General features: G+C 33.9%; 1 protein-coding gene across 2 annotated transcripts in view; it reads right to left on the bottom strand.

Annotated features, from left to right (window-relative positions):
- ankrd50 (ankyrin repeat domain 50) overlaps nt 1-9,883 on the bottom strand; it is a 41,666-nt gene extending 31,783 nt beyond the window's left edge. For both annotated transcript variants that reach the window (XM_073820837.1, XM_073820836.1), the window contains exons 1-2: nt 9,758-9,883; nt 3,388-4,099 (exon numbers count right to left, since the gene is read on the bottom strand). In XM_073820837.1, coding sequence (XP_073676938.1) covers nt 3,388-3,848 — 461 coding nt within the window. In that variant the 5' untranslated portion in view covers nt 3,849-4,099; nt 9,758-9,883. The remainder of the gene's footprint in view (nt 1-3,387; nt 4,100-9,757) is intronic.
- Nucleotides 9,884-25,017: the final 15,134 nt, after the last annotated feature.

Raw genomic sequence — 25,017 nt, 5'->3', positions numbered from 1 at the left:
TATATACACTACCGTTCAAAAGTTTGGGGTCAGTACATTTTTATTGTTTCTTTTCTTTTTTTTCTTTTTTTTTTTAAAGAAATTAATACTTTTATTCACCAAGGATGTGTTAAGTTAATAATTAAAAGTTTATTAAAAGTTAATAAAAAGTAATTTACATTTTTATAAAATATTTATATTTTGAATAAACACTGTACTTTTTAAACTTGTTGTTCATGAAGAAAAAAAAAAAAAATCACAGGTTCCAAAAAAATATTTGGCAGCACAACTGTTGATATTATCCAACATTGATCATTCTAATAATAAATCAGCATATTAGAATGATTTCTGAAGGATCATGTGACACTTAGGACCGGAGTAACAGCTGATAAAAATTCAGCTTTTCATCACAGGAATAAATTCTATTTTAAAGTATGTTAAAATAAAAAAAAATAAAAAACATTATTTTATATTGTAAAAACATTTTGCAATATTACTGTTTATTCCTGTATTTTTAATCAAATAAATGCAGCCTTGATGTACATGTGAAAATATTTTCAAAATATATACTTTATGTGTGTGTATTTATATACATAAGAAATTTACACAGTAAACACACATATATTATGTAAACAAAAACATTAATTGTGGATGCAATTAATCACGCTTAATCGTTTAACGGTTAATTTCTATTTCAAATAAATGCTGTTCTTCTGAACTTTCTATTCATCTGCAAATCCGGACAAAAAAAACGTATCACCGTTTCCACAAAAATAATTGGCAAGCTCAAGTGATTTCAACATTAATAATCAGAAATGTTTCTTGAGCTGCAAATCAGTATATTGATTGATGATATTATTGATGATTTCTGAATGATCATGTGGCACTGAAGACTGGAGTGATGATGCTGAAAATTCAGCTTTGATCACAGGAATAAATTACAGTTTAATAGATATTCACATAGAAAACAGCTGTTTTAAATTGTAATAAAATTTCACTGTTTTACTGTATTATTGATCCAATAAGAGCAGCCTTGGTAAGCAGAAGAGACGTCTCTTAAAAAACATACTGACCCCAAACTGAACAGCAGAGAGAACTGATACTGAATAAATCAGATGTTGACTCAGAATTCATACACATGTTAAACTCTTAACACAAACATGCAGCTCTTACAATCATCTACAGATCTTCCCTCACATTCAGCAGAACTGAAGTTCACAGAGTTCATGTGTGAGCTGCAGGTGAGACCTTCACTCGAGGTCACATCAACACACACGTCAAACGACACAAGTTCATACACAGGCACACACACACAAACCACAGTTTTTTTTGTTTTTTTTTTGAGGCAGACTGAATAAGCAACAGTTTCATCTACTGCACACACTAAAGCACGTGTGATGCTCGTGGTGTTTTTGGCTTCTGCTCTCTCTTTGATCTCCAGAGCTGCTGAGCTCACTAGTATTTCACCTTTTCATTTGAAAAGATACACACAGAATTAAATGTTTGGTTCAACTCGAATATATAATGACAGAAATATTACAATGTATCACTTTTTGAACTGGAAAATGATTGTGATTAATCACATTCAAAATAAAAGTTTATGTTTAGATATATGTGTGTGTACTGTATATATTTATTATGTATATATAAAAAATTGTATGTTTATATTTATTTATACTTGTATATAATTTGTATTTACATAAATATTTTATATATAAAGCTAACATATTTTCTTAATATATACATGCATGTGTGTGTATTTATAGTATATAAACATCAACTTTTATTTTGAATGCGATTAATCACGAAGAATCATTTTGCAGCCCTACGTCAAACAGCACGTGATTAGGGTACGTATTCTAACTAACAAATACTACCATAATTTAAGTTTTCTGAAATGTTATGTATATACATGCAAATAAGACATTTTCTAATTAAATATGCACCAATTTGCATATATTTTCATAACATAAATTTTTAACCGCTTTCAAAATTCCTGTTTGATTTTGCTGACAAAGGTTTTCCAGAGGGAAGTTTTCATTTCTCTTTTTCTCTCTCAGTAAATCAGCAAACACCTTCTATGGCATAAATTCCTTTGGTTATGAATGCAACAGATGATTTAATTTGATCAAAATTAATTTTTAAGGGTTAAATAAAAGCTTAGTTTATAATGCATGTCAAAAGCATGTATAACTACTTGAAATAATAAGATTTAACCTAAATTTATTCAAAGTTTAACAAAAATTAGATTGTCAGGGCCCTAATTCTTAATGTTTTCTATTAGAATTTATTTATTTAGGTTTTTTGTCATGTTTACCATTGTTCAAGAATTAATGAATAAACTTGGAATATTTGATGTCCTAAAATGTTGTGAACAATGAGTGATACTTTGACGCCCCAAAAATATTGCTGATTGATTATGATAACTTTATGTCCCAAATAAATAATGGTCATTGACAATTAAACATCCTAATAATATTGGTAATTGACAACAGATCGTTTGATGCCCCAAAAATGTGAATTCACAAATGATGTCTATGATACTTAAAAATGCTGTTTTTTCATGCACCTATCAAGTTTGAAATTTTGGGCTTTTTGGTTTTTCAGAAAGTTTTTTTTTTTTTTCAGACTAGTGGAAAGAAAATATCCAAAAAAGACTGTTAAGTGTTTCTTTTATAGCACTGTATCTTTTTGTGTCAATAGATTTCAATTGCAATGCATATTTTTAAAGGCTGTTTTCTCAAAAAGAGTTTTTTCTTCTACACTTTTCTTCTAGCCTTAAAGCTCCACTTCAGTAGCACTTACACACACCAAACTTTACAGTTTAATTCCTGTCTATATCATGAAGATTTAACAGAGGGATTTGTTCATATATATAATTTGCTTGATTTTACACATTTTATTCCCCCGAAAAATAGTAAAAAATAGTGTTTCGTCTGAATTATGTCATGAAGAAATGATACAAAATTCCCTCTGTAAAACCGTTTCACTCGAAGATGTCAAAAACATTGAACAAGAATTTTGAAACATCCAGTGTTTAGATTTTTGTACTAGAAATGTATGCAAATTAGCGCATATTTAATAAAATAATGCCTCATTTGCATATTTAAACCTAACATTTTAGAAAACTTGTAATACAAAAAAATGTAATCAAAGTAATCAAAGTCAGTAAGGTGATAACTATTTTTTTTTTTTTTTTACTCTATTCACCTAATTGTCCCCAAAATACTAGTGTGATTGATGATAAATCTTTTGACACCCCAAAAATGCTGATTCACAAATGATGCTCCAGTAGTTCAGTCATTAATTTTGCCTTAAAGCTCTGAGTTTTAACCACTACACCACATCATCTGAAGCTGTAAATGAAAGATCTACTCTTCTGAATGCCAATCGAATGCTGATGCTCACCTCTTGAACGTCTCAGCTGGGTTTCTCTCACACTCTCCCGGCTGTAAGGCGCTCTGAACCGCCGGCTCTCTCACTTTCTCCTCGTATTCCGGCACGAGTCCCGACCGGCGTATCTGAGACACCAGGCCGCGGACGAAGCCGCTCACGCACAGCGTGTCGGAGTCCTCGGCCCGGCAGAAGTGGAAGCCCAGACAGTGCTGGTGCAGGCCGCGGTGGACGCCGTGAACCGAACTGGGCCACAGTAACTCTGTACACAGAGCCGTCTTCCCGCTGCCGGGACCGCCGACCAGCAGGACGCCCCACGAGCCGCCCTTCCCCGTCCCGCCGACGGGGTTGAGCGGCTCTGCTGTTCCCGGAGCGCTGAGGTTGCTGGTTTTCTCCTGAAGGCAGTGCTGGATCTTGTGGAAGACCCACTCTCGGCAGTAGAAGCGTTTGCCCTGCAGCAGGCTGGTCTGGGCCATGATCTGTGTCCTGCGGGTCAAGAGGGGCGTTCAGACGTTACTGGGCATGCTCAAACCCTGAGAGGGCGTCCGCGTAGACACCCGTTCATCATCACGATGATTGTGAGTGACCGTTCCTCCTTTTGATGAACACAGAGAAACACTGAAGGCGATGTGGTCGAATCCTCACACCCTACACAGCGAGGTCTCCATCAAATCCACCCATGTCTCTTCTTTGTCATAATGCGGCTCTAATGGACTGATGAAACACCCTGAAACAAACACCACAGTCACCATTAAAGCCAGCATGTAATTCACACTGTTTACCTGTAACTAGGGCTGTGCAATTAATCGCAATCGCAAAAAAATCGCGATTTAAGCACATGCGATTTCTAAACCGCACAAGGCTGCGATTTTATCTATCCCCCCAACGGCACCCCCGCCCCCCTTGAACGTCAAGTTCATTTTATTTTCGATATAGCGCCACATCACAAATAGAAGTCATTTAAGGTTATCTTTCCTATAGAACAGGTCTATACATAGTTCTTTTATTAAACATACTAAATAGCCTTATGTTATTTATCTTATTTACACGAAGGCATGGCATTTCTGTCTCTTCATGGTCGCGTGATTACAATGTCTCCTCCAAGAAAACACGGACTGGATCGCGGACTAAAAAGACCGTTTTAATATGAATCCTTCATGTTCCGTTTGCTTCTGTATGTATGAATGGTGGAGACGCGTTTTATTTCTTTACTACATGCAGACTGAAGCACACGTGATGCTCCCGCTAATTTTTGGCATTTGCATCTCACATGAACAGATAAACTCAATCGCCAAATCGCTGCTGTGAGTTTCACTTTTACCGTTTCATTTGAGAAAACTAGCATCATATACACACAGAAACTTCACTGCAACCTGTCAAAATAAAAGTACGGTTTAACATGTAACAGAACAATATTAGTCCTGTATTACTTTTGTACAGTATAATGTAGGTGTTTATATATTCCTATTTAAATAATTTACATAAAATAATATATATATGATAAAAAAAATTACAACAAGATTAACCACTTAATTATTATTTAAACGTTTTAAACTGAACATAATTTTTCTTCCACGCATTGATTTTAACAGTAAATTTCTGTTTGTTTGACAAATTAAAAGGGTTTATTTTTCATTTGATTAAAAATAAATAAATGTTTATGCTTTTTCATTATCAGAAAAATTAAAACATAAGAATTTCTAAAAAAAAAAAAAAAAGCAAAAGATTTTAGAACCCTCAAAATGTTAAAATAGAGAGTTTTGGACTTATTTTTCCACTGAAATGAATGTATTCGTTATTGCACAAAGTAGGCTAAAGTGCCGGGAAAAAAGTAAAATGGCTTATTTATTTTATGTTGTCTGTTTTAAAGACAATTTTACTACAGTTTTGTTTATTAAACTTAATACTATGTTATTTCATGGTGAAATGTTTTGTTATGCACTTATTGTGCACTGAATACATTTAGAATGTATGTATGTAGCTTGTTTGAAAAAAAAAAAAAAAATCGCAAATAAAATCGCAATCGCAATATTCCTTCAAAAAATCGCAATATGATTATTTTGTCCATATTGCACAGCCCTACCTGTAACACGTTATAGTGAACAAACATCTCAAACATGGCACTAGCAATGCAATGGTCATGGGTTCGATTCCCAGGGAATGCATGAACTGCTGAAGAGTATACATCAAATGCAAAGTATGTTTCTTTAGATAAAGCACTAACTAATGCAATGAACTCTCTGGGCATCTTCTGTCATTTTTGACAGAAAAATGTTATGTTTTACAATTTTAAAAAGCATCGGAATGAGATGACACTTGGTGACTTTTGTTGCATTAGCAATGTGAGCACACAAAAAAAAAATCACTGAAATGTTTCGGATATGTTAAAGGGTCAAAAAAAAGTCACACTTGGCTCCTTCGCGGTCAAAAAGGACAGACATAGGAAATATGAAAAACTGCAAAAATTCAGAGACTCTTTTGGTGGTACAAGCTAAAAATCAGCCACTGTGCTGAAAAAAAAAAGTTGCATTTATAAAAAAAAAAATATATATATATATATTTATAAATTCTTGTGGAAAAAAAAATTAATTAAAATTGTAAAAATATTGCATAGTATTACAAAAACTCCTCAAAATTCTAATAATCACAAAATATTATTGAACAAAAATGTATTTCGTTGATTTTCCTGAAGAAAAAGAAAAGTTTCTTTTTAAGGCTTCTGTCACTTTTGACCGCAAGGACCCAAGTGTGACTCCTAAACGAAGAGGCCCAGAGTTAAACAAATGAAGAAAAACAAGATTATTCACCAACATTTAATAACTTAATCCAACTCTAAGGCCCGGTTTCACAGACAGGGCTTAGACTAAGCCAGGATTAGGCCATAGATCAATTAGGACATTTAAGTAATTTTTATAAACATGCTTAGAAAAAAACATTACTGGTGTGCATCTTAAAACAAAAAAAGGCACTGATATATTTTTAAGATCAGACAGTGCAAGTTTATTTCAGTTGAAACAGGTCAGATTTACATTTTAGTCTAGGACTATAGGCTTAAGCCATGTCTGTGAACTGAGGGTAAAAGTTAAGTAATGTCCTAAAAATGTTAAATTTAAATGATACTTTGATGCCCCAAAACCTCTGCTGTGCAGCACTTTCATTTGATTATAAATTCGCTAGATTTGCATTTTTTGAAATTGAGATTTATACATCATAATAGATAAGCTTTCCATTGATATATGGTTTGTTAGGATAGGACAATATTTGGTTGAGATACAAATAAATAAAAATCTTGTAGAAAATCTTGAGAAAATCGCCTTTAAAGTTGTCCAAATGAAGTTCTTATAAATGCATAAAAATCGATCATTTTGACCCACACAATGTATTTTTGGCTATTGCTACAAATATACCCATGCTACTTAAGACTGGTGTTCCAGGGTCACTTTTAATAAACAATTAGCAAGGACTCTTATTGCTCAAACATGGCACTATGGCAATGTTGTAGTCATGTGTTCAATTAACTGGGAACAAATGGGTTGATTTGCAAATGATGCCCTAAAATATTAGTGCTTGACTATGATACTTTGCTGACCCAAAAATACTAGTGTAATTGATGATAAATCTTATGATGGCACATAAATATTGGTGCTTGAAATGCTGTTGACTGACAAATAATGCTCTAAAAATATTGTCGATTCACTACAGCCCCAAAATGCTGAGTAGGTTTTGACACACAGCCAGAGATTCCTAATGGAAAAAAATTGTCATGGCTGTCGACAAATAATAAAACCAACAAAGCCTGATCACCAAAGTTACTACGGTAAAATCACTGTAAATTAATATAGGATCTCTCTAAAACAGTGTTTGACAGGACTTGATGGAAATGTGGTAGTCATGGGTTCAATTAACTGGGAACAAATGGGTTCAAAGTGATAAAATGCATACACTAAATGCACATCACTTTGAATAAAGCTTCAGCCAAATGCATAAACGCAAATGAACAATTAATAAAAAGCATGTTAGCATAATCTTTAATCAAAAATTAATAACTTGCTCCACCTCTGAAATGCCATCAGTTCCTCCTAATTTTAAATGTAGCTATGAATACTTGATTTATTTTCTGTGAACATTCTTGTAGCTCAAACATGACACTAGCAATGCAATAGTCATGGGTTTAATTCCCAAGAGAATGCATGAACCAATCAACTGTTACATTGGATGCAATTCAAGTCAATTTAGATAAAGCACTGGCCAAATGCATACATTTAAAGGATCAATGAAAAAAAAAACATGTTCATAATTATTCATAATAACTTGCTTCACCTCTGAAATGTCATCAGTCCCTCCTAATTTATCAGCAAGAGTCTTGCTGAGTTTATACCTGTGTAAAAATACTCAGCAAGTGTTCACCACCTAAACTGTAATTCTGGAGCATCACAGGCTCCTTCGGTTGGCATGACATACACAAGCAGCAAGCACTTTGGCCAACATTCAAAAGAGCAACGAACCACTGAAACATATGCAAATACTGAGCCAAGTGTGAGGAGAAACACAAACACTCCAATAAGTGCGAGAGAATCAAGCATCCAAGCAGCTCGTGAGTCAGCAGTATTTTGGGGAATCTTAAGAGGTAACTTAGAAAACTTGACATCCTAAAATGTTATGGGTGTACAAAGATTGATACTTTGGTCATTGACAATTAAACTTTTACACCTCAATAATATTGGTGACTGACAATAGATCTTATAACTTCCTCAAAATGTTGTTGATTCACAAATGATGCCCCAAAAATATTAGTGCTTGACTAGGATACTTTGATGACCCAAAAATACTTGTGGGATTGACAGTGGATCTCAAAATGGCACAAAAATACAGGTGTGATTGACAATGGATCCTGTGATGCCCCAAAAATATTGATGGTTGACAATGGATTTTTGACACCCAAAAAAATTCTGTTAATTCACAAATGATGCCACAAAAATATTAGTGCTTGACAGTGATACTTTAATGACCCCAAAATACTAGTGATTGACAGTGGAACTCACAAAGCCCCAAAAATACTGGTGGGATTGACAATGGATCAGATGATGCCACAAATAGACTGGTGATAGACTATGGTAACTTTATGTCCCCAAAAAAATAATGGTCATTGACAATTAAACTTTTACACCCTATTAATATTGGTGATTGACAATTGATTGATTGATCTTGTAATACCCCCAAAATGCTATTTTTCCACTAATATTTTTGGGGTATCATTTGTGATTGCTACTAGTATTGGTGATTTACAGTGGATCCCAAAATACCACAAAAAAACTGGTGTGATTGACAATGCATCCTGTAATGCCAGAAAAATATTGGTGATTGACAACAATGATGCCCCTAAAATATTAGTGCTTGACAATAATACTTTGATGACCCCAAAATACTAGTGATTGAGTAGTTCTCATGAAGCCCCAAAAACACTGTTGGGACTGACAACGGATCCTCTGATGCCACAAAAATTTTAGTGATTGACAAGGGATCCTATGACACCCCAAAAACTTTGTTGATTCACAAATGATGCTCCAAAAACATTGTCGATTCACTACTGCCTAAAAATGCTGAGTAGGTTTTGACACACAGCCAGAGATTCCTAATGGAAAAATGTCAAGTCATGGCTGTCGATAAATAATAAAGCCAACAAAGCCTGATCACCACAGTTACCACTGTAAAAATCAAGGTAAAATAATATAGGGTCTCTGTAAAACAGTGTTTGACGGGAAGTTTTAAAAACTGTCAAATTGTTTTACTTTCTTGCTGAGGACAGTAACGTTAGCTGCTAATACTAATAAGTTAGCAGAGTTTTACTGTGGTAAGGATCACTACTGTAGTAACTATTGTTTTTAACGGAAACTTTGAACACCGGATTCAATTATTGTGAGGGCCGGAATGAATCTTCAAACGGACCTTTAAACACCCAAAACAAACCCGTTTAAACACCCACCAGAACGCGACAAAAACAACCTACCTACAGTAACGGGTCACACACACCAAACCCGAGCTCCGCCCGTCCCGGGTGACAAAGACTCTGAACACCCACACACACACATTACACGGGCTCCCGGTTTCCGTTCATTAGACATTCGCCTTTAAATTTAAAAACATTTATCTGAATCGTGACGGTTATTTTAACGGCTGCTCTGACTGAAACACCCCGTTTACTTTGAGCGCGAGCGACGCGACGCGTCAACAGCAGAACGCTCCTGCAGTCGGCGCCGCAAGCGTTGCGTTGATCATAACGGGAGCGTTCTAGTTTGTCGCGTCGCGTCTCTCGCGTCCAGCTTAGACGCGGTGACTCTGTGAGGAACTTCAGCTGAACGCGGTAAATATCTAGCAAATATCTCACCTCCAGCGCGTCCGTCCTTTCAGATATCACATCTCATCCACAGAGAGACACTCTTGTGACGGTTTTCTGTCGTTATTCCCAATCCCGAATCTTCCTTTCACATTTTCCACTCGGGTTGTGTGTCGGTTTGTTCTGTGGAGCTCCTCCCGCAGCCCGACACTCGCCGAAGACGAGACTCCGCCCATCGAGACTGACGCATGCGCAGAGGATGATGGGAGATGTAGTTCTGTCATACGTCCGCACGCAGACGCTGTTTGTTAACGTTAAACAATACATTGTTGTATATAAATGAAAGAAAGGAAGAACGTACACGTACATTACTACATAAACATACCTAAAGTCAAGTTATAAAATAAAATAAAAATATATAAAGAATAATATTATTTGTGCTACAAACCAGAAAGACATAAATGTGACCCTGGAACACAAAACCATAAGGGTCAATTTTTTTTAATTGTACATTATGTATTGTTGGATAGGACAATATTTGGCCAAAATACAACTACACTGCAAAAAAATGTTTTTCTAGCTTAGATTTTTTGTCTTGTTTCCAGACAAATTAAGAAGGATTTTCTAGATGAGTAAAAATCATTTTCTTGTTTTCAGAAAAAACAAGTCAAAATTAAGTGAGTTTTTGCTTAGAACAAGCAAAATAATCTACCAATGGGGTAAGCAAAAAAATCTTATTTCAAACAGACAAAACAAGATTATTTTGCTTACCCCATTGGCAGATTATTTAGCTTGTTTTAAGTAAAAATGCACCTAATTTTGACTTTTTTTTCTGAATACAAGACAATCATTTTTACTCATCTAGAAAATCCTTCTTGATTTAAGAATTTTTAGATGTTTTGGCTGGAAACAAGACAAAAAAATCTAAGCTTGAAAAGCATTTTTTGCAGTGTATTTGAAAAACTGGAATCAAAATATTGAGAAAATCGCCTTTAAAAATGTTCAAATGACGTAGCAATGCATATTACTAATCAAAAATTAGGTTTTGATATATTTACGGTAGGGAATTTACAAAGTATCTTTATGGTACATTATCTTTATTCAATATCCGATTTTTGGCTTAAAAAATCAACAATTTTGACCCAAACAATGTATTTTTGGCTATTGCTGCAAATATACCCATGCTACTTTAGACTGGTTTTGTGTCAGCGTCACAAATGATGTTTAAACAGCACTTTTGACATTGAACTACATGGCTGCTGTCATTGCTGATGTTGTGCATTATATGAAACCTAAACCTGAAACGCCGCCAGCCAAACCAATCAAGAGAATTGAGATAATTGCTGCAATTTTCTCTCTTTGTGTTGGTCGCAGAATAACTGCCAAACCTGAGGCCTTTGGGGGTCAGAACGGCCCCGGCACTCAGGGCTTTGTGAATATGTAAAGTGCCCTCGGCCAGTCTGTCTCCTGCAGTCTGTCCTTCACACAGCTGTCAGGTTTTCTGCTTTACCATCATCAGACGCAGCCAAAGTCATTATTAGTTGACACTTCACATGTGCGAAACACAGAAAACACTTGTCAGGTGTCAGCTCACATGTTTGCTTGGATGCATTTTCAGGAAAAATCCACCAGGAACAGGGAATATTCTTGCAACTCTTTTTTAAAAACGTTATATAAATGTTAGGACAAATGTTCTTAGTGTTTATGGAACATTCTTATAACTATTAATATTTGACATACATTCTCATAATGGTTTTAGAACAACATTCTTGGAATGTCCTCAATGTTTTTATTTGTACTTGATGAACATTCTAAGAAACATTTTTGTGACCTTAAAAAAAAAAATTCTAATCATGACAAAAAAACATTTTAGCATTCTTAGAATATTAAAAAAATTAAAGAAAATAAACTTAACATTGTAATCACAACACAATATATTTACATTCTTAGAATATTAAAAATAAATGTTCAAATAACATTATAAAGTATGAACACAGTGAGAAGCCTTCTGTAACCTTTAAATAACATTACAGTCGTTACATAAATATAATAATATGAAACCTTTCAAAACAATATTCTCACCATGTTTTATAGCCTTTGTTACCTGTGAATGTAGCCTATACTAGAAATTCAACTAACAAGAAGTGTTCTCATAACTTTGGCTTTTGTTCCAGCAAAGTTCTCTCAAAGTTATTAACAAACATTCTCGCAGTAACGTTTGTTCAGAATATTCTATTTGTTTCCCAAAAGCTATAGTTACAGTAGCTCACAATGCTTTTGTGAATCACACCCCTGGTCTTTAATAGCGTTCTTGAAAACATAATATATCCAACATTCATAGAATATTTTATTTCTGAAACGGTAATCCGAAGATCTATTTGTTTCACAACGTTCAGAGAACATATAAAAGTAATGTTCCCATAATGTTTGCAAAATTATAAATGGCATGTTCCTTTAACATTTCCAACTTTACGCTGCTTTCATAACTAAATGAGAATCTTAGCAAAACATTCTTAGAAATTTTTTTTTCTTTTTTTTTTTTTTTCCTAACATTTGGTTTGTGTTCCTCATTGAAGGATGTGTTAAAGAACAAAAATTTACAGATAATATACTCACCCCCTTGTCATCCAAGATGTTCATGACTTTCTTTCTTCAGTCGTAAAGAAATTATGTTTTTTGAGGAAAACATTTCAGGATTTCTCTCCATATAATAATAAAGGACTTCTCTGGTGCCTGCAAGTTTGAACTTCCAAAATGCAGATTAAAATGCAGCTTCAAAGGACTCTAAACAATCCCAGCTGAGGAAGAAGGGTCTTATCTAGAGAAATAATCCGTTAATTTCTAAAAAAAAAAAAAAAAAAAAAAAAGTTTACAGTAAAGTTTACTTTAGAAAAATATAAAAAAAAGAAAGAAAAAAAAGGGGGAAAAAAATCCCATCGCATTTTCTCCTCCTACCTCCAAAAATCACCTTACATCACTGTTTTACCTTTTTTGTAAAGGGTGTTTGATCTTCTTTGCATGTTCTCTTTGAAAATAGGACGATTTTGAAGTTCGAGGAGAAAATGAGATGGGATTTTTTTCGGCATACCCTAACTGTCTTGAAACGTCTGAGTTGACGCAGAGACAAGACAAGCCTTTAAGGTTAAAAAGTATTGATCAATTATTGGCTTGCAAACATGTGGGCACAGAAAACCTGGGAGAGATAGCCTTTACGGCTAGAGAATTACACGGATACAGTACAAAATAAGACCATAGATTATATTGATTAGATGCAATTTTCAAAATGTTCTCTGCATATTACAAGAGCTTGTCATCCAGTGATAAGGACTCGTTTATCATTATTCAGTAAAATTGACATTAAGATAGTGGGATAGTCTTACAGATCCGAAACAGGGATGATGTTTTTTTGTGGGCGGTTCAAGTGGCGGTCAATGGAGCATTGGAATAAAATAATAAAAAAAAAGGTAAATTTGATTTTATATTTCAAAATTCTGAATTCACAGATTATCTCACAACTCTAATAAGCAAAAACAACTGGTCATTCTCTCTTTACCTTCACCACTACATGCACGCAGCTGCAAGTGACATCGACACAGAATTGGTCTATATAAATTGTACATTTTTTAGAAAATAACCGATCGTTTCATTAGATACCTTCTTCCTCTGCTGGGATCTTTTAGAGTCCTTTGAAGCTGCATTTAAACTGCATTTTGGAAGCACCATAGAAGTCCACTATATGGAGAGAAATCCTGAAACATTTTCTTCAAAATACATAATTTCTTTAAGAGTGAAGGATGAAAGACATAAACATCTTAGATGAAAAGGGGGTGAGTAAATCATCTGTAAATGTTTGTTCTGGAAGTGAACTTCTTTCAAATCACAGAGAGAATTTCCAAACTAAAAAGCCCATCATATGTTTATCTGACGAACAAAAAAGCATCAGTGTGATGTGAATGAGAGAAAGGTATCAAATAAATAATCACATGTAAATGAAGGACAATTACCAATCAGGTAAAGCAGAAGATGACGAGAGGAATAATTACAGTCAATCAGAGGCCAAAGACTCATCTGAACCGCACACAATCTCTCTCTGTCTCTCTGTTCGGTGTCCACAGACGGGTTTGACATCAGCGCTTCTGTTAGACAGGGTTTGTGTATTGCTCTGACCTCTGAAGTACAAAGGTCAAAGGTTAACAGTGTTCTGACCTCTCATCTCCATGCTGTCACCAGCACTGCTAAATGAGCAAATGAAAACAGCACGCTGCTTAATGTATGAGGACGATGAAATAGTGGTGAGAATAACTTTGAAATGTTGAGTCCACTTACTGGACTGAAGCAGCTTGGCTTTGCTTGATTCACTGTCTATCATTTGTAGAAAAAAGTGTCAAATCTGATCATCAGGATCTTTTGATGAACGTTTATATGTTTATCTCTCAATCATCATTGGATTGCATTGCATTATATGTTTGGATCATTTCAATCTTATCTTACTAAGACATATTATTGAAGATATAGGGTGATATTAGATCATTTAATGTACATATCTGTTTTTAAAGATTTACATTACAAGGATCAGAATTTCCTCACATAAATTCATCTTCAGTTAATTAAAAAAAAAATTCTCGTTTTGAGTATCTAAATAAACTTAAGATGTTTTTTTTTTTTTTCCTGCATATTCTCGCTGTATCTGACTATATGAGGCATAAAAGCCTAATGGAGCAAAACAGAAAATACATGTTACTTTTGTTTCCCTGTCTATTATTTCTTATGGGTTAACTAACATGTGTCTACTTTATTTCTCTTAACAAATTTTGTATCAAACATCTGATATTCTAGATAAATAACTGAGAAAACTCTGAGCAAACGGTGAGTTTGCGTATGTTTGTGTTGAATGCGGGTACATGAAGCCCCAGACGTGTGTTTGACGGTTTATGGTGGAGTGTAAGTGTGTGTTGAGTCTTATCAGCGGCATTTCAGCTCTTTCACCCTGAACACTGTGTCTGTTTTGACTGCGGCGGTTCAGATTATATCAGTGTGGAGACAGAACGCTTGAGTTCCTCTAACAGCAGTGTGAACACAGTTTCTCACCCGCCTCGGCCCTGCATCACACCTGATACTGTTATCCTCACGTTTAACAGGTCGGGTCACCTCAAATCCAAAAACTTTCACACTCAGGCTTACATCGGCTTGCTTCTCAAGTCATTTGATCTTTTTTTGAAATGTTTAGAGTCTAATTCAAAGACACAGATTATGAAATTGATTTTTGCACAACAATTCTGCAAAAAATCTAATCAGCCAAATTTCAAAAACTTCCCCGGCTCAAATTTTTGATCTTGCTAATATTTATTCTGAAGAAAGATAGACATGCATAGTGATGAAAGCCAAAATATTACATGTCATGGATGAATATTTACTGAGATTTTGTAGAGGGGGGTCGAAATGGCAATTTTCACCTGATATTCAGAGCCAAGTTACAGGGGGATAAAAATGACTTTAGAAAGATGGCAGCATCATAATCTTATTTTTACACAGAGATTGGTAGCTCTTTTAGTGAAATTGATTGACTTTAACAATCTTTATTGCACTATGTGCCAATGGTGACCATTAAAAAAATGGGGAAACAGCACTTTTAATTTTTTTCTCCAAAGTTTGCATGTCTGTAACTCAAGCAGTATTAAATATATTTGAATGCCCTTTTAGATATCGGGTCTTAATAAACTTTCCTTTTGGCAACTTTATTTTTAAGGCTCTATGAGATTTGATTCTATAGATATTGACATTTCAATATGGCTCCAGGAGTAAATCATTAAAATGTACAAATTTGTCAATGGTCAAAAACCAAAAACCAAACAAATGATGCTAAAACTAGAGATGTATCTCGTTTCTTTCTGTCAAGACAACGGCATTGAACATTCCAGTCTGAGTGCCATAAATATTAGCATGCCTGTAACTCAAGCAGTATTGAATACTTATGAATGCCCTTTTAGATATTTGGTCTTAATAAACTACCTTTGGCAACTTTATTCTTAAGGCTCTGAGATTTGGTCCTAGAGATATTTACAGAAGTTGCAGGGGTAAAAATTACTTCAGAAAGATGGCAGCATCATAATCTTATTTTTACACAGAGATTGGTAGTTCTATTAGTAAAATCAGTTGACTTTAGCAATCTTTGTTGCATTATGTGCCAATGATGACCATTCAAAAATGGGCAAACAGCACTTTTCAGGTTTTTCTCCAATACCTGTTACTCAAGCAGTATTAAAGATATTTGAATGCCCTTTTAGATATTGGGTCTTAATAAACTTTCGTTTTGGCATCTTTATTTTTAAGGCTCTATGAGATTTAATTCCAGAGATATTGGAATTTTAATATGGCTCCAGGAGTGAATCATTAAAATGTACACGTTTTCAGTGGTAAAACACCAAATGTGGGTCAGTTTGAAAAAATATGATACTTATTTTCTTTTAAAAAGGAATGTCTGAAGAACAAATAATGTTAAAATTAGAGATGTATCTCTTTTATTTCTGTCAAGACAACTGCATTGAACATACCAGTCTGAGTGCCATAAATATTCTTTTTCCAAAGTTTGAGTGCCTATAACTCAAGAAGAATTAAAGATATCACAATATGATTTTAGATTCTAGTTCTACATAAACTATTCTTTTAGAATCTTAATATTCAAGACCCTACATCATTCAGTCCCAGAGATATAGTATCAAAGTAGATTTAACTATATAAGGGTCATTCCATGCTCAAATTTTTGATTTTGCTAGTATTTATTCTGAAGAAAGAAAACCAACAAAAGTTTAAAACCTTTTACTCAAACTCAAACCAAGTTGACACAATCAAAATTAAGTGCATCTTTGCTTAGAACAAGAAAAATAATCTGCCAATGGGGTAAGCAAAATTTTTTATTTCAAACAGAGAACAAGATGATTTTTCTTACCCCACTGGCATTTTATTTAGCTTGTTTTAAGTAAAAACACTTAATTTCGACTTGTTTTTTTCTGAAAACAATATATATATTTTTTTTACTTGTCTAGAAAATCCTTCTTTATTTAAGAATTTTAGATATTTTGTCTGGAAACAAGACACATTTTTTGCAATGTGTGTGGTACATTGGCAAACAAGTGAATGAATCTTTCTCATAAAGTGACAAAAAAAAAAAAAAAACAGCAACTCACTTCAATGTCTGACTTAATTATGTCTATAAGCTTTTTGTGAAATTTTGAATGCTTTTAATGAATCTGTTGTTTGATCTCTTCATATTTAAGGAGACAACTATAGTTTCCAAAGTCGGACATTGCTTGTTATAATTTTCAAGGGTGTAGAGTTTAGTAGAGATGCCTTGACATATTGATCAAACAATTACATGTCTGTTGTCTGCCATTGCCCCCAATGCCAAAATCAAACCCACACACTTGGCATTGCTTAAGGGCCAGGCAAGTATGGAAGCTTGTTTCCACCACAGAATAAAACATTTTAAAAGATAATTGCAATTTTTATCTCACAATTGCAAGTTTATTTCTCGAAATTCTTAAAAAAAAAAATGTGTAGATGTTAAAAACAAAAACAAAACAAAAAAACAGTTGAAAAACATTCCTAGAAAACATCAGCTCAAAAACACAGACTTATGGGATTGTCCCACTCTCTGAACTGTGTATGCAGACTTTTTAAAACACATTAGCATAAAACACCTTTTAAAAGGCTGCAGAAGATACACATCTACGGTGCCCGCCAGGGGACACCTTCGGTTCACTTATGTTTGTCGTGGCCACGAGATATTAATTCGTGGCCACGACATATTAACTCGTGGGAACGTAATATTATGTCGTGGGAACGTCATATTATGTCGTGGCCACGACATAAGGATGTCGTTACCTCGACAAAATGATCTCGTGACCACGACATAATATGACGTTCCCACGAGTTAATATGACGTTCCCACGAATTTATATCTCGTGGCCACGACAAACATAAGTGAACCGAAGGTGTCCCCTGGCGGGCACCGTACACATCAAATCATTGTTGTGTTGTTATTCCATTAACTGGACGGATAATACAATAACCACAGCAGTAATGGACACCAGTGTCTCTCTGTCTGTCTGTCAGAGACTGAAAATGAGACACGTCCACAATCACATATGTCTGTAAATGACGCACAGCATGCAATAGTGCACTGCATCCTCTTTCCAACAAAACAAAGCATGTCAACTGAGCACCATTTGAAACTAGCACATAATGTACGTGACAATTTTCATGATCCGTACTGAGAATCTTTCTTAAATGAGATTAAAAACATTCCAAAATTTTCAGGTTTTGAACTTGACAATTCAGAAAGTTGTTCTGTTTTCTGTCTGAACAGTCACATCTTTTCATGAGTACTGTTAAGAACAGAGACTCCAGAAGCAGGTTTCACAGAAGATCCATTTTGATTCCCAAAAGAACCATTTTTTCATACAGTCTTAAAAATAAAGGTTCCAAAACGTGTTTTTTTTTTCTTTTCTTTTTTGCAGTGATGCCATAGAAGAAGCATTTTTTGGAACCCCAAAGAACATTTCAAACAACCATTGTTTTCTCAGTGAAAAGAACATTTGATTAATTTAAAGATATAATAAACTTCTTGGACTATAATGAACTTTTTGTGGAATGGTAAGATTCTATAGATGTTAAAGGCTCTTCATGGAACTATAAATGCAAAAAAAAAGGTAAGTCGTTGCAATCAATTTATTTTAGCTGCATTTAGGTAAAAAATTATGTTCACTGCAAAAAATGCTTTTCTTACTTTTCTTAATTTTTTGTCTTGTTTCCAGCCAAAATATCTAAAAATTCTTAAATCAAGAAAGATTTTCTAGACCAGTAAAACATATTTTCTTGTGTTCAGTAAAAACAAGTCAAAATTAAGTGAGATAGAACAACAAAATAATCTGCCAATGAGGTACGCAAAAAGTCTTATTTCAAACAGAAAACAAGATTATTTTTCTTACCCCATTGGCAGATTATTTTGCTTGTTTCAAGCAAAAACACACTTCATTTTGAATTTGACTTACCGGTATTTTTTACTTGTCAAGACAATCCTTCTTGATTTAAGAATTTTTAGATATTTTGGCTGAAAACAAGACAAAAAAATCTAAGTAAGAAAATTTTTTTTTTTTTTTTTTTTTTTTTTTTTTTGCGGTTGAAAGTTAGTCAACAAAATGTGTTTATTTAAATGTAGCTAAAATAAACTGATTGCAACCACTTACAAATGAATCATTGTGAAAAAAAGCAAAAACCTTTTTGGATCTTTGTAGAATGGAAAGATTGTATGGATGTCGAAGGTTCTTCATGGAACCATAAATGCTAAAAAAGAACCTTTATTTTTAAGAATGTATTGTGAAAAACATCGAATCTAAAAAAAATCTAAATAACCTTTTTGGTCTATAAAAGAACCTTTTGTGCAATAGAAAGATTGCATGGATGTTAAAGTTTCTTCATGGAACCATAAATGCCCCCAAAAAACTTTTAATTTTAAGAGTGCACTGAAAACAATTAATTAAATTAACTTTTTATTTTTTTTATTTTTATTTTTTTTTTTAGGTAAGTGGTTGCAATCAATTTATTTTAGCTGCATTTAACAAAAAAAAAAATAATGTTGAAAATTAGTCAACAAAAATGTGCTTATTTAAATATAGCTAAAATAAATTGATTGCAACCACTTACCAATGAATCATTGTGAAAAAACAAAAATCTAAATAACCTTTTTGGATCCTTGTGGAATGGAAAGACTGTATGGATGTTGAAGGTTCTTCATGGAACCATAAATGCCAAAAAAGAACCTTTATTTTTAAGAATGTATTGTGAAAAACATATTAAAAAAAAAAAAAAAAAAAATCTAAACCTTTTTGGACTGAAAGAACCTTTTGTGCAATGACAGTTCTTCATGAAACCATCAATGCCATTAAGAACCATTATTGTTCAGGGTGTATCCATTCATTATTTTTTGGATTCATTTATTAATATAGAACTGATGGCGTTTGTTTTAATCTACAGCACTGGCTCATAAACACAATGAAAATACTTTGTGAGACACTTCAGGACATGAAGACTGGAGGCAATAATGTGTGTTAAGAGCATCATCCCACTCACTCATTATCCACAGAGACGCTTCAGTGACAAATGTGTGTTTCTGCCCACTCACTGAATGACCAACACCAGCCGTCTCTCATCCGTTACACAGCAGAAATTCATATGCATCCCAGTTTGGTTACTTATATTAGATCTAAAAGTATGTATTCTTTTTGTGAAGAAAATTAACCCCTTAAGTTTGGTCTCATTTTAAAAAAAGACCCTTGGCAGATTATTGCTGAAGTTAATTTTTTTTAAGTTATTTATGAGGAATTTTTTATATAAAATGTATGTTTATAAAACAGTTTGAACTCAAAAATTAACCGAAAATTAAAGTCATAATTCTAAAAAAAAAAAAAAAAAAAAAAAAAAAAAAATGCTTTTAGTATGATTTTGTTTGGGTGCAGTACCAAATTTTCCCATTAGATTTCAGCAGGGATTTGTGGTTTTAGTATAATTTCTCTCTCTCAAACATTACAGGTGCACACACACAAAATGTATTTAGGACACACATACAAACCACATTCTGACATCCATATCAACATACCCACACAATTATATCTGCATAATTTATCCGAATGACTCTATAATAGACTATAAACTTGTCTAAGAAATGGCGCCATCTAGTGAAAAATGGTAAACATTAAAATTTTGAAGCCTTGTCAACAGAATGAAAGCCTAATAACAAATATTGCATTGTTTTATCGTTTTAATGGGTTTCAATGAGGACATTTTTTGTCCTTAAGGTCCTGAGAGGAACTATTTTTGTACCTATGGTGTAAAATAGTTTTTTTTTTTTAATAGAAAATGAGGGAAATATTAAAATTTCAATACAAATACACACCTGTGCAAAAATGTATGCAGTTGGCACTAACACAGGCAAAATTTTATGTATATATATATATATATATAAACACACAACTGAAAAGGACAAAAATGTCCACAAGGTTGCACAAGGGTTAAGATGTTTTTGAGTGTGTATCAGAAGCCTTTTACTTCTAAAACAGCACTCTGAGGAATAGTCAATCATCAGTCATCTTATCACAGTTAACATCCTCATATCAATCTCATTTTTGATATATAAGTGAATGTGGCCTTTTGTAACTTTCTAACAGGGAAACGTTCTCACAAGTTTTAAACTACGCTTTTTTTAAAAGTTATATACAGTAGCCTACAGACCAAAAGTTTGGACACACCTTCTCATTCAAAGAGTTTTCTTTATTTTCATGAAACTTTGCTGGAAGTATGGCCTGGGTCTCTACACATGAACTCCAGCATTGAGAACATTTGTGTACACAGAGTTTACTAAAAAGAAAGGTTTTGAACAACTCACTTACACTGTTTGAGTCTCCTCTCGCGGCCGTCTTGCCAGTCAAGAAGTGTTGATCTCCGAATGCGAATTATAATTGAAAAAACATTGAATAATACTTCTTATGTATGAGACTACCTCTTGAAGCTCATCAAGAGAATGCCAAGAGTGTGCAAAGCAGTAATCAAAGCAAAAGGTGGCTACTTTGAAGAACCTAGAATATGACATATTTTCAGTTGTCTCACACTTTTTTGTTATGTATAAAATTCCACATGTGTTAATTCATAGTTTTGATGCCTTCAGTGTGAATCTACAATTTTCATAGTCATGAAAATAAAGAAAACTCTTTGAATGAGAAGGTGTGTCCAAACTTTTGGTCTGTACTGTAAATGTTAGGACAAAACATTCATAAAGTACTTAAAGTGCAAAAGAATGTAATTATAACTTTATTAGTTTTTATATTCGTATAACTTTGAGAGCAACATTTAGAAGATATGATTTATTATTCTACATGATTTATTTGTACTTGAACTTTTTTGTAACATTTAAAAAACATTTTAACATTTTAAAGTTTTCAAAACATGTATAAATAATGTTCACACAATGTTTTTATAACTTTAGTTTGTAATATTAAATATCTGCAAATAATCTGCAATGTTTAAATATCTGCAAATAATCTGCAATGTTTCCAAGAGTTATACATCCACAGTCTCACAGCGAACACAATTTGGTGACAAAAAAGCCCAATGAATCTTCCTACGGTCTGGAATGAGGATTTGTGAAAGTTGAGTGGATTTTCTCTGAACCCCTTTAACCAAAACCAAAAAAGAACTGAGGAAAACAAGTGGTTCTCTGTCTCTTTCAGGATTTATTTATCTCTCTTTCATCTCAGGTGTTTCTGTCTCACCTGTCGAGCTCTGTGTGTCTGACTCACTGTTGTCAACTGAACAGTTCAATGGTGGCCACTGGCAGAAAAGAGCTGCATTTGCTGTAAAATAATGAGACACAAATATAGGTGCTCACCTGCTTAACCAGGTGACCATTAAACACTCTGACTCACAAAAATCACACACTCACACTCATATACACACAGCTGCCTTTTCACCTCAAACACACCTCCATCAGAGGAAACAATGAGCAAGTATTCCTGCAGCTCAAACATAGCACTGGCAATGCTGAACTCATGGGTTTGATTTCTGGAGAATACAGGGATCAAGAAATACACATCTTGAATGCAATAAAAGTCTGTTTGGATAAAAGCATCTGCCAAATGCATAAATATAATGTAAAATGTCACAATCAGCCTCCCACTTCACAATGAAAAATTAATTTCTTTGTCTGCAAACTCAGTTGCACAAATGAAAATAAAAGAATTGTTCAGGAACACTTTTACAATTTTGATTTCATGCCAACTTCAAACCAGCTCCCCAAACGATCACAAAAGCCTTTAAACACAATGTGATGAAGATGTTCATGAGCCTCATGATAAACACATTCACAGATGCTTCTGTTTATAGTTTTTCTCAATTGCTTAAACACATTTCTTGAAATTATGCCTCTTATTTGCGAAACTCTAAACACAAATCCACAACTCCTAACTCATTTCCCCAAACTTCCTATACTGAGGTCAAAATGAAGCTCTCCACTCAAAACAATTCAATCTTGCTGAAAAACCAAACTTTGCTTTCAGACATGACACACAAATCCTCAAAAACACACACACTACAACACAGTTTTACACACTGATGAGATAAATTCAAAACAATACTACAAAAACAATACAAATAAATAAAAAAAAATCACATGATGAACACAACAAATCTATTCCTTTGCAAGTGTTTTATTCCTTAATTTATTGTACTGTAGAGTACAGTACAAAACAGCAAAAAACAACAAAATAATTATTCTGCCCAGCATCCTGTCTTTGGTCTGGGACAGGCCAAAGAACCTCTTCAGCATCACAGGCTAAATTAGCCCTGGCCAGGAGCAGGGGTAAAATCCTCTTGCATGCCTGATCCAACCCTGGCACTCATCAACTAAAATATATGAGACTGCTTGTCTTCTTGCCCTTGCTCTTCCTCTGTCTCTTCCATGTTGTTGTCGTCATCGTCCTCCTTCTCCTCCTCCTCTTCCTCTTTCACCTCCTACTCTTCCTCTTCAAAATTACACATTACTGTATGTGGGATATTGATTGAAAAAGACTGGATAGGATTCACAGTTACACTTGTACTAGTGGTCTGACAAAAAATAAAAAAATAAAATAAAAGCACACAGCGTCATTGTGAAACAGAAAAAAAAAAAGAAATATGGGCACAAAGGTGAAAATAAAAATAAGAAAGTCCACTGTCAGAATTTGTAACTCCTGTGTTGTCCTCTGTCTATATGCTTTCCAATGGAAGGTTCATGAGATGTACCTTTGATCTATTTCAGAGAACTGCTTTATCATTGGTTGATCTATATTATCTTCATTAGTGAAAGTCAAGATTCACTTGAATAATTCATGGCAAATTTACAAAAAGTCTAATAGAAATGTGTAGAATATATGATTGACAGTTTAGGACAACTAGATCAAAAATTTTGCATTTAGGTAATGATTTATACGATGAGCTAATGACTTGATGTTTTGAGGGGTAAGACTATTGCACAGAGAACTACAGTATATAATACATTTTGAGCAACATGACAATAGCAACTGATCATGTAGGAAACTGCAGACAAATGTATATTTCATTTCTGATCTGAGAAATGCACCAAAGTGACTGAGAAAAACTTTTATCCTTTTATCTCCATCGAAGGTTCTGATTGGTGTGTGCTAAATTTTGACTCCTAGTGTTTCCAGTTGGGTAATTGTGTGCTAATTGAGCTCAAACTTCGCAGACTTGAGTGAACAATATTGAATGCTTGTGCTTTCTAAATGACCTCATGGTGTAAGCACTGAGAAATGTAGGGATTTGTGTGTAGAGTTTTGAAGTAACAGTTCACCAAATATAACTCATGTGTCAAAGCAGGGAATAGTGTTTATAGTTTAGGGAAATGGGTGTGCTTTTTCAAAAATGGCGTTATAGTTTTGAAATTTTAGTTCAAAAGACTGGTTATAGTGTTTTAGCAATTGAGAAAAACTGTAATATAATATTTGGTCTCAGCAGCATCAAATGAAAACTGTCAGCTGAAGATATGAACAGATCAAATACTCATCTCAAGAGAATAAAGAAGCACAGAGAACCAGAAACAACACAATCTCTAGAGTTACACATGCTGTTAGGGAGGATATTTTACACACTCATTTAATAAAACAGTGTCTGATAGTCAGTAAAATAAAATGAGTGTTCACAGTCAAACATTAAAATCAGATTCCAGTCGGACACACAAATTACTAATCAGATTTAGACTGACAGTCTGAACAAGGTACTAGTAAAAAAAAAAAAAAAAAAAAAAAAAACAGTAAATTGGATCATGTGTGAAATGTGTTAAAAGTTTTGATAAATGTGTCTTTGTTTCAAGAATTGAATGAATGGTTTGGGAAACTGGTCCAAATGAATCAGTTATAGTGTATTAGCAATCAAAGAAAAACTGTCACACAAATTAACAAGCTGTACTTAAAAAAAAAAAAAAAAGGTTCTGAGGTTAACAGCTAAATGTAGGACAATAAAAACAGCATCTTGTGACACCAGAAGACAGAAGAACACATAATGTTGAAATAAGACAGGGCTCCATAAGGTGAATAATGATTTATTGACTGTGAGTTATTCTTTAAATTAAAGTCATTTTGACAGTAATGATATAAATTGTGACACTACAGTAAAAATGACATATTTACAATCAGCAGACGTAAAGGTTGAGAAAAGCACAGAAACACATGGTCACTCAGCAGGACTCACACACACTGATCTTACTG

Source organism: Garra rufa, chromosome 16, assembly GCF_049309525.1.
Source record: "Garra rufa chromosome 16, GarRuf1.0, whole genome shotgun sequence".
Classification (NCBI taxonomy): domain Eukaryota; kingdom Metazoa; phylum Chordata; class Actinopteri; order Cypriniformes; family Cyprinidae; genus Garra; species Garra rufa.
The sequence above is the reverse complement of the archived record's forward strand: the minus strand, read 5'-3'. Positions and strand labels throughout refer to the sequence as shown.